Source organism: Stegastes partitus, unplaced genomic scaffold, assembly GCF_000690725.1.
Source record: "Stegastes partitus isolate 25-593 unplaced genomic scaffold, Stegastes_partitus-1.0.2 Scaffold895, whole genome shotgun sequence".
NCBI lineage: Eukaryota > Metazoa > Chordata > Actinopteri > Pomacentridae > Stegastes > Stegastes partitus.
In genome coordinates, this window is record NW_007578626.1 from 2,159 (window position 1) to 12,784 (window position 10,626).

A 10,626-nucleotide genomic window follows, 5' to 3' on the forward strand; every position below is an offset into this window, starting at 1 on the left:
TCTGTGGGATACCTGCGCTGTGGGATACCTGCTCTGTGGGCTACCTGCTCTGTGGGTTACCTGCGCTGTGGGTTGTACATGAAGAGCAGGTTGAGCAGCCGGTGTCCTGCGTCAGACAGCCAGGTGAACTTGTTCTTCAGGTTGTTGTACGGCTGCTTCCTCAGGCTGTACTGACCGATGAGCGGCAGCTGAGAGAAGCCCTGCAGCACAAACACACCACCTGAGCCTCGTGTCACAGCTACACACCAGACAGAAGCTGACCAGAAGTTCTCTGATCTCCTGTCCAACATGACAGGTTCTGGATCATGATGAGAAGTAACGGAGAACTTCAGGTGTTTATCTCTAATAGTTCCTGAAATGTTCAAACAGCCTCAGATCTGACCTGATCAATAAAACGGAGACGGGGAGTCGATCAGAGGCAAGACACTGTAAAATAAATACAAATAAAAATGCTCCTTTCTCCTGCAGGACTTTATGTTGCAGTAAAAACGTGACCGGAGCAAACAGAGAGCAGATGAACAGCTAACATGGTGGAGGTGACGTCACCAGCCGACTCATCCAGGAAGCTGCGTCTCACCGGCCAGATGTTCTCGTTGGGCGTCCCCAGCAGCTGGACGATCAGGTCCACCTGCTGGATCTCAGAGGTCCCCGGCAGCAGAGGCTTGTGGGCCAGAAGCTCCGCCAGGATGCAGCCGACCGCCCTGCAGAGAAAACAGCAGCCTTCAGGTCCTGGTGTGGAGGGCGGCGGCTTTATTCACTCTATTATCAGTTTTACTACCGTAATGTCTGGACTATCAGCTCCTACTTCCTTCACACGCTCTGAACGCTGCAGCTTAAACAACGATGCGGCTAATTTATGGATTTTTACGAATTCACCTGGAGACCAAAGTGAGGCTGAGAGCGACGACGACAGAGAGACTGAGGAAGTGATGAAGTGATTCTGAGGCTGTTCAGCTCCTGAAGAAGACGACTTTAGTGGTTTTAGTGCAGGAGGAAGATGAAGATAGCCATCAGTGACTTTTCCTGGTAGCTGCTGGAGTTTTATTTCCTTAAGCAGCCGTGTTACAGGAAGTGTTTAGAAAAAAGCCTCTACGGTACGTATCTGTGTATGTTACCGCTACGCATTTAATTAAAGGTTAAAACATCTTTCTGTGTGAATATCTCATGTTCCTAAACTGGAATAAAAAAAACGCTCAGAGTTTGAAAAGCTAAAATCTGATCAATAGAAATGTCTGAAGCTCTTCTCGGTGTTCCTCTTCTTGCTTTCCAGGTTTAACTTCCTGTAAACGTTCATCTGGAGATCAGAGAGCACGTGTTGGAACAAACCTGAGACTCTGGACATGTCTGGTTACTGTACGTTGGGGTTTCAGTAAACCAGCTGGTTAACTGGTTACCAAGTGTGGACTTCAACATACCTGTTAGAGCCTCTTTATTCACATCTGCACGGTTTAATTCGTCTCCTTTATTGTGTTTATTGTTTATATCCAAGAGCTTCTCACAGAGAACATGTCAGCTGATCACAGATAACTAGATGCTAATTAAAAGTGTTTTCCTCCTTCTGTGGATGCTTAGATGAACTCAAAGCACCCTGCGAGTGTTCTCACCACATGTCCAGCGCCGTGGTCTGGGTCTTGGTGCCCAGGAGGAGCTCTGGAGCTCGGTACCTGCAGGAGGGAGGCACACGTCCAGAGTTAGAGGAGGATTACTGCAGCGGATTACACAGTTTCCACTGAGGCTGCAGCACCGGGGTTACCTGCAGGACAGCAGCTAAACCCGAACCCTGGAGAACCAGAACCAACACTCACCACAGCGTCACCACTCTGGGAGTCATGGGCTGCTGGGGGATGCCGTACATCCGGGCCAGGCCGAAGTCCGCTGCATGGAGGGCAAACCAGAGCTGATCAATACATATAGATATATAATTACACACGTCTTAATCAGCTAATCAGTTATTTAAACCAGAATACAGTGAAGACGTGACATTAAGCTTCAGTATGTTCACTTTACACTGACATTAAAAACAATCTGACATTCAAGAGGCAGAAACCAGAGAATAACCAACAGTTCTAATAAATCGATTGGAAAACAGCTTCTAATCAATACTCTGACAAATTAATCAAACAATAAAACGCTGACGTTCGTTGTGAGCCATTCAAACAAACCGGGCTCTCCTGCTTGTGTTTTATAAAGCTTCCACTGCTCCTCCTCCTGCCGCGGTTCATCAACTAGTTGTCAACTAATCAATCACTAACTCGTCTGATGACCACATGATCGTTTTTGAGTCACTTTTTGAGAAAGAAAGTCAAAATTCTCTGTTTTCAGCTTCTTAAACGTGAGTATTTTCTGGCTTCTCTCCTCCTTTACGACGGTAAACTAGTATCTGGTGGTTGTGCTGGTGTCCACACAACAAGTCTGATATTCAAACATTCGTCCGCTACACCCCACATGCTGCGATCGGTTCATAAATAACATCTCAGGACCCATCTGAGGTCAGAGGTCCGTTCAGGCCGGGTTCTGGATGTGACTACAGGAAGCTGCCGACTCACCGATCTTAACGCAGCCTTTGTCTGTCATCAGCAGATTAGACACCTTCAGGTCCCTGATAAGGAGATAGAGAGGATGATGAGCTGCAGCGTTCTCAGTTCAGCTGCTGCACAACATGTTCAGTTAAAGCCGGATGGAGCCGCATAAGAATAAAGCTCCCCAGAACCTCCTCACAACATCTGGACTTTATCTACTGAAGCAGACGTTGACCGTCACACCCTGAATGTTTCTAAAGTTTTCTCTGAACGATCAGAAACCAGAAACACGTCCAGGTTCATGTTCTGCAGGTCGTCTGGTTGGTCGATGGCTGTCGGTCAACCATCGTTCATAAGAAGTAGAGCTCTGCATCAGCAGCCGTGACTTCTGGCAGGAACAACTTTGACCTGATCCAGGCTGACGGAGAACATCAGGTTTGACTTATTTAGTGAACATTTACTCAGTCCACTTCCACCCCGGGGCAGCGCTCTGACGGGGTGGAAGTGTCCAGAACACACAGGCAGTACTTGGCTGCTGATGCTAGTTTAGTTAGCGCTCACACTTCTGTTTCCTCCATCGGTGGCGGCGGGGGAGTGGCAGATACGCTCCACCGTTACCATCCATGTTTACTTCCATAAACACTGAGCACGCTCGCTGCGTGTGAGGTCGTCGTGTCCTCTTCTGCGCATGCGGGACACTTTTGGGTCGTATGAAGTTCACACAGCAGATCACATACAAGTCGCATTTAAGTGGAAATGTGAAGGAAGTCACAAAGAAATCCTCATTGAGCATCAAGTCCTGCAGTGTGAACGTAGCCAATCTGTGGGATTGTTCAGTCAGATAATACGCCGTCATCCTGATTGGTGACATTAAATGTCATGTCGGAGTCACAATCCAAGGCTGTCGCTATGTTAAGGCTGTTTTTATGGGTTCTGTTGGTTTTTCCTACAAACCTGTCGGATAGCAGGTTTTGGATTGTTACGGGTCGATTATCGGGTCATGACTGTATCTTGTGCAGCTGCTCTGATCCCAGTCAGCAGAGAAGAACCAAAACTGATTCAATACGCTGCTAGTTCTAGTTTTATGCAGATTCAGAACTCAGTCAGGCTAAAAAGGCAGCAGGTGGTCCCTCAGGGTTTTCTCTGCTCCACTATAGTCCACTATAGTCCACAACATGACGTCTTATCACTGTTCTCTGTGCTGTGACCTTCTGACCTGTGTATGATGAAGTTGTGGTGGAGATACTCCAGACCTCTGAGCAGCTGCAGGACGATGCACTTCACCTGGAGAAGAAAAGATAACGTAAGCCGTAGCCGAGTCCAGAAGAACCAAACAGAGTCCAGTGTTCCGCCTTCAGCCACTTTGTTTTGCTCCTCAGACTGGACTTCTAGGAAAAATAAAACCTGACATGATGCAGTTCCTCTCATGGTACTAACACTCTCACAGTTCAGCATTAACCCTGTCCTGGAAAGTCATGGAGCTCCTACAAATAAACCTGGTTCAGTGTGTCTGGAGTTTCATCCATTTACAGTCCTAGAAGACAGAAGAATCACTCATGTCTGCTGTACAATAAAACCAAGACCAAAGGTGAAAGGTTCCTACCTGAGCCTCAGAAAACGGCGTCTGCATGTTCTCCAGCAGACTGGCCAGATCCTGCTCACAGTAGCTCATCACCAGGAACAGACTGGAACCACATTAGAACCAGTTAAAGCACAACCAGCTGCAGACATCACACGGGATCCTAGATCACCACATTGATAAAGACGGAGAGGTGCTTCCTGCTGGTTCCTGGTTGACTCTTGACCATCCTGACCAGTCGTCTCTCAGCAGCAGCTGCTAGTTTGTGTTTCCTTCCTGATGGTGGCAGTAACACAACTGGACCATGAACTTTATGCTGACACACTGATGGTTCTGGTTCTGAAGCTGCTCTGAAATGGCTCTAGGTGACTTTCTGATGATGTTCTTCTCCAGATCTTTGCTGAGCTCCTCAGACTTTCCCGCTGTGGTGTCTGAGTCTAATGAGTGGATCAGATGGTTCTGTTGGAACTGGATCAGAGGAGCCAGCAGCTGGAGTCAATCAGAACCACTAAGGAGGAGTTAGGAGGCCATGAAGCAGATGTTGTCTTATTTCCAGAAGACCTTTAATAAATCTATGAAAGATCTAAAATATGACTGTTTTGTTGTTTTGTGACAAAGATTCACGTCTCAGTGGTTCCATCAGAGAAACTGTTGAGTTCTAGGAGTCACTGGAGACTCAAAAACAGAAAAAGCAGTAAAACACATTATTATGATGTCTTGTTATTCAGACGTCAGATTCTCGGTGTTTACTTTCATTTCCTGAACAGAACCATGAGTTTTCGTGGCTGAATGTTCTGCTGGATCCATGTCTGGCTCCTCAGAGAAGCCAGTGGCTCAGATCTGGGTAGAAGGAGGTGAATTCAGTCTAAATCCTTCATCCAGGTGTGTTAACCACTGTTCATGGTCTTTGTTCATGACTATTTACCCACCAGAAGATTCCTTCAGTCTCTTCAGATTGAAGTAAAGCAGTTTCTGTCTTGTATCTCACAAACCTTTCTACTTTAACCACATTATTCAGCAGAGTCTCCTCTCCATCTCCAACACAGCACCGATAAACACCCTCCACATGGTGGCGCTGGACGCTGCCTACCTCTCCAGCTGGCTGCCCACCACCACCTCCTTCAGCTCCACGATGTTGGGATGTCTGAGCCTCAGCAGCAGCGTGATCTCTCTCAGGCTGCTGATGGGGATCCCTGGTGGACAGAGAGCAGCTTTCATTCATGGCTTCAGTGAGAGAAGCATCGACCTGGACGTCCCTGGAGCGTCTAACGAGCACTGAGTGGAGATCATGTTCAGTTTGGATGTTTATTATAACACGCCAACACCTTCTGAATGTGTTTCTGGTCTCATAAAGGAGTTCTCTCATACAACAGGAAGTACAGACATCAGGTTGTTTTTCTAATTTAAAGGTGAGGAAGTGGAGGACGTTCTCTCATCCAACCACATCCTCACTGGTCGGACAGTCTCAGGCGTTATGTTCATCTCCATCCTCAGACCTCCAGATTAATCAGTACTTCTGGCAGCAGGAGGAACAGACGGTTACTGAAGTCTTTGCCAGATACTGCTCAGAAAAAACAAAACTACACTAAAGAAGAGATGCAGCTCCAGATCGAAACGCAAGACGACAGAAGCTACTGAAAATAAAAACAAGTTTAAAAGAAAAGACTGGAATAAAACAAAGTAAAGCTCCCGACTGTCACACACGATGGTAAAATACTGAATAACACACCGAGATATTAAAATACTGAAATATTGAGCATTACGCTGACATCTGGTGCATAAAATGAGATCTCACACACGATACTGACATTTCTGAGATATTTTTAGGCTTCAAGATTCAACAGTTGTTGTTTGTCTCATGAGGAACGTGACGTAAATACCGTTCTTTAAAACCGTAATAACCAGAAACACAACAGTTCTTCTAAAACTGAATAACAGTCAGAATCTTTGTGTCATCTCTGTTTATATAAAATCTCATCTGATCGTCGTTTGGAGCCACAGAAAGGTTCAGAAATACGTTTAGAAACCAGACATTTCAGTTTGCGAAAGTTCCAGAAACCATCTTTTTACTTTTCTAGATAAAAAAAAAACACTTTTATCAGTTTGACAGTAAAAGAACGAAACCCCACCGTGAGCAGGAGGCGACTGTGTTCTGAATAAAATCTCCTGTTCAGATAAAAACACTGAATCACGGCTACAGCAGCGGCTCACCGTCTTTCTCTTTGTCCATGCGGACCTTCTTCAGCGCTACGATCTCGTCAGACTTGGTGTCGCGGGCTCGGTCTAGACAGGAAGAGGAAGCAGGTTATTGACCGTGCTGTGGCTCCAGACACTCATCACGTTAAACGCAGCGACTCACAGACGATGCCGTACGTTCCTTCTCCGATCCGGTTCAGCTTCTCGAACTCTCGGACGCTTCGGCAGCTCCCAAACTAGAGGAGAAAACAAGTTTATTCTCCTTAAGGCTTCACTAAAGCAGAAAACTTGCAGCTTCCACACAGTTAACACATTTAAATACAGTTTTATGATCTATACAAATATCATAAGTGTGTTATTTATGTGATACCTGGAGTCACCTGAGCTACTTGTGTTCATATAAACACTGATTTTGATGCTCTTTAGTACCAAATTACACTAAAATTAACATTTGAGGATTTTCTGTGATGCTAATCAGACAAAACCAGACATTTGATGGCATCAGGTTGGCTTTTCTTCCTATTTTCCAGCGCTGTACAGAGCAGACAGTGACTTATCATTGATTAATCAGTAAATTAGACCTGGACATACAAGCAGCAGAAAACTAATGAAGGAATGGGTCAATTAAAAGCATAGCTAAGTAACTAAAAGGTCCACATAAGTCTAGAAACCTGCCCAGCCAGCAGGAGTCCCACATTACACCTCAGACTGGTTCATTGCTTTCTATCCATATCTCCAACAGAAAAATAAAAACAAACCAACTGATGCTTAAAGATGAAAATAGTCGATCACTTAACAGTTGGCTGCTATTTGTTTTGATGCAGATACCAGATGCTTGCTGATACTGACATTAAATCAACTTGGTGGTCATCAAACCAAACAGCTGCCTTCAGGTGATTTTACCCACAACCCACTCCACACGTGACCAGTTTGTGTTCATTCAGTCCAACTAGGTCCAGTCTGCTCTAATGAAGGTGCTGCAGGTAAGAGGGCCATGACATCAGTGGCTCTGTAAGGTGCAGGATTACAGCATTTTAATGGAAAACAGTAATGAGATTGGCTGCCGTTGGAAACAATGACGGAGAGGCGCTTCACTGATTAACGGACTGGCAGCACATGAGCACAGGTGGTCCACTGACCGAGGGAGGCGCTCAGATCCACAACAGACCAAAGTCCATGTAAAAATCAGCCGTTTTAAGCAGAAACCACTGACGCTCCCTCCGCCACAAAACACCGCCCTGCTGTCCACAGCTTACAAAGACAAGCACCGAACAAAACTTACCGTGTGTTAGTCAGCGCCTGTGTTTGCTGTTAGCTAGCATGAGTCATTTTATAACGGTTTGGGTTCTGTGAACAGACTGAACAGCGGCTACACGGCGGGTTTTCCTCAATATGTTCAGTCGTAGCTACTTCACATATAAACCGATTTTTCCACTAGTTAACCTTGTTTTGATGAATGGTGTTAACTCGTGTCTCCTTTGAACATCTCGTCGCTGGTGAGCAAATGATGCCTAAACCAGCGGAGCTGTGGACGGAGTTCGGCCCGCTCGGAGCTCGGTCTCTTACCCGGTCGTTCTGAGGCACGGTGAACGTTTTGTAGTCCTTCACGGACTTGAGCTTTATCGGATCAGGCGCGTCCTCCCCGACGGCGTCCATTCTTGCATGTAAGGTGGTTTATTTAACCCAGGAGAGCAGAAAAGCAGCCGCAGCGTGTTTCACTGGACTCAGAGCAGCGGGACCCGCCGCCATCTTGGATTGTTTTCAGGCCTGCAGGTCAACAAAGACGTTTCCCGGAGTTCGGACGAACTGCTGCGGTTCTGTGTCTGGACGGAGGCTGCGAGACCCACGTCGAGTCTGTCTGGGAAAACTGTGATAAAACAAGTAATTATACACACAAATAAAACAAAAAATCCATCCATCCAGTGTGTCATGTGTATGGATATAACTACATACATGTTTTTATTCACCAAACAACTGAAAGTACAAAGTGACCACAGACACACACAAACCACTGGAAGCAAGCACAAAGCAGCTGCAGGTATACATACACACACAAAGCAGCTGCAGAGTGATGTGAAGTCACCACAAGGACACACAACAAAATGAAGAGACACAATTACTGCAGAGTGTCTTCATACCGCTGCAACAACGTGAGGTTTCCCACTGTGGTGAAAAATAACGTCTAATCTAAGACATGCAGAGAAGAGTGAGGCTGCAATGGGAAGCAAAGTTATCACTAATAGGTGCAAACCCAACACAAAGTGAGTATAACTGCAGAATGAGACAAAACCACTAGAAGGAGACACAACATGACAGCACACCCAACACAAAGGAGCACACGACTGCCACAGAAAGTAAATAAGGGCAAAGGACACTGAAGGAGTGCAACGCAGACACACAAGAGTCACAAGACGACTGCAAAGTGAGGCAGAATGTGTAAAAACTCCACAAAAAAACTACAAATGGAACCAAAACAGCTGCAAAAAGTTACAAAACTACAAGAAAACCTGCACAAACACAGACACACACAACTGCAAAGACACACAAGCTAAAGACAAAGAGGATCCCTGTGAGGTCTGCTGAAAGACTGTCAGGACGCAGCGTCAGCGTTGGAACCTGCTCTTTCACCTTCTATGTAGTGCGTCTACATGAAGACGTCTGTGAGACACGCTGACAACTCTGAACTCACACAGACTCCGCTGCAGGTTTCAGTTTCAGCGTTCCTCTCCTCCCAGCTACTGACTGGCCACCAGTTTCTTCCCCACTACGAACGGATTGGAGCCGGGCCTCCGCTCCTTGATGGCGTCGGCGATGGTGACGCTGGGCGGCGAGACGTGGATGTCCTCCCGCGACGGGGCCGTGATGAGGATGGTGGGAAGACGAGGATGGTCATCGGTGGAGTCCGACTCGGTGTTGGGCTGCGAGGGCTCTGAAGCTGGAGACCAAGCAGGAAAACTGAATAAATATACAACAACTAAAGCGTCAGTAACATCAAGTCATGCACATCAGAACTGTGTGTTACGTTCATTTCCTCCAGAAGAGCCCAGAAGAGGAAGTAATTAACCTCCAGAGTCAGTATTTAATATTTATATCCTTGGTGATCTGTAGCGTGATGCAGAAATCACCAAACTACCAAAACATAAACACACTGAACAACTGCAAAGAAACCCTGAACTACTGCTGAATGACTGCAGATGTACAGAACTAGACACACATTTCTCTATCTCTCTCATATGTTCTTGTAAATCTAGTTGACTTTCTTCTATGTTATAGTTCTCTGTTTTTATTTTATACCCTCATATTGCTTTGTTTAGCCCTTTGTTGGACAGTCCTGCTGCTGTAACACCTGGATTTCCCTCCTGGGGTTAATAAAGTCAGTCTAAGTCTAATAAACACACACACAGCTGCGACCAACAAACACAGATGTACCGCAAAGAAACACCAGATGACAGTAAAGTGACCCAAAGCTACTGCAAACAAACAACAAACAAGCACAAACAGTGACAAAATGGCCACAAAGATGCACAAAACCACCACAAAAAGAGAGAAAAGAGCTGCAAAGACACACAAAATCACTAAAATGAAACACAGCATGAGCACGGAGCGACACAAGATGAGGTGGAACCAACAACAAACAGACGTGATTACAGCTGAAAGAGACGTAAAGGTCTGAAACGATGACCGAGAACGTTGCTGTAAACAAACAGGAGAACACTTCAACGTGACACAGGTAAACAGCAACCAGAGAGAATGACTGAACACACAAAACTACCACAAACAGACACACACAGGTTGCTGCTGTGCATCTGTATTGTATCAGAGCGTCTGCAGCATCCGTTTCACTTCCTGCTGCTGGAGTTGGGAGCTGCGCTGCGATTGGTCGGTTGTTCAGGTGAGCCGTACCTGCTGACTCCAGGACACCCAGCAGTGTGTGTTTGTGTGCGTTGGCGGTGCTAGCTCGGTCCGAGGAGCAGCACCTTTTAAATTGGATTGGGCTAATTTGTTAAGAGCGTTAGAGCTGCGTCTGCATCAGAGCGGCTCCCCGCCGAGCAGTAACGATTATCGATCAGCGATTAATAATAATCAGAGGACCGACAGACGGACACTTCACAGCGTGTTCAGCTTTCATCAGCTGGATGTTGTTTCACTGTGCTGATGGTATAAAGGTGGGTTTGTTCCTTCAGCGTCATTCAGTCTGTGACCACGTGTTCAGGCACCAAACCATTAATGTGCTGCTTGTTCAGCTCAGCGCCACCTACAGACCAGAAAACAACCTGCTCACCAGAAATCCTTCAAAAGAAAGACAAGCGCTCGTCTGACACATCCAACAAG

General features: G+C 46.2%; 2 protein-coding genes across 3 annotated transcripts in view; both read right to left on the reverse strand.

The window, feature by feature from the left end:
• Positions 1 to 9,015, reverse strand: part of cdk10 (cyclin dependent kinase 10) — a 10,903-nt gene extending 1,888 nt beyond the window's left edge. The window contains exons 1-12 of one of the 2 annotated variants that reach the window (XM_008293564.1): positions 8,984 to 9,015; positions 7,861 to 8,161; positions 6,458 to 6,530; positions 6,310 to 6,381; positions 5,189 to 5,291; positions 4,123 to 4,204; positions 3,736 to 3,803; positions 2,547 to 2,599; positions 1,806 to 1,875; positions 1,605 to 1,664; positions 578 to 701; positions 61 to 200 (exon numbers count right to left, since the gene is read on the reverse strand). In XM_008293564.1, the coding sequence (XP_008291786.1) occupies positions 61 to 200; positions 578 to 701; positions 1,605 to 1,664; positions 1,806 to 1,875; positions 2,547 to 2,599; positions 3,736 to 3,803; positions 4,123 to 4,204; positions 5,189 to 5,291; positions 6,310 to 6,381; positions 6,458 to 6,530; positions 7,861 to 7,950 (935 nt within the window). In that variant the 5' untranslated portion in view covers positions 7,951 to 8,161; positions 8,984 to 9,015. Of the gene's footprint in view, positions 1 to 60; positions 201 to 577; positions 702 to 1,604; positions 1,665 to 1,805; positions 1,876 to 2,546; positions 2,600 to 3,735; positions 3,804 to 4,122; positions 4,205 to 5,188; positions 5,292 to 6,309; positions 6,382 to 6,457; positions 6,531 to 7,860; positions 8,188 to 8,983 lie in introns of those variants that run through there. The other variant, XM_008293563.1, reaches the window with a different exon arrangement.
• A 14-nt stretch (positions 9,016 to 9,029) lies between these two features.
• Positions 9,030 to 10,626, reverse strand: part of LOC103365997 (charged multivesicular body protein 4c-like) — a 9,805-nt gene continuing 8,208 nt past the window's right edge. The window contains exon 5 of the mRNA XM_008293595.1: positions 9,030 to 9,229. Within this exon, the coding sequence (XP_008291817.1) occupies positions 9,030 to 9,229 (200 nt within the window). The remainder of the gene's footprint in view (positions 9,230 to 10,626) is intronic.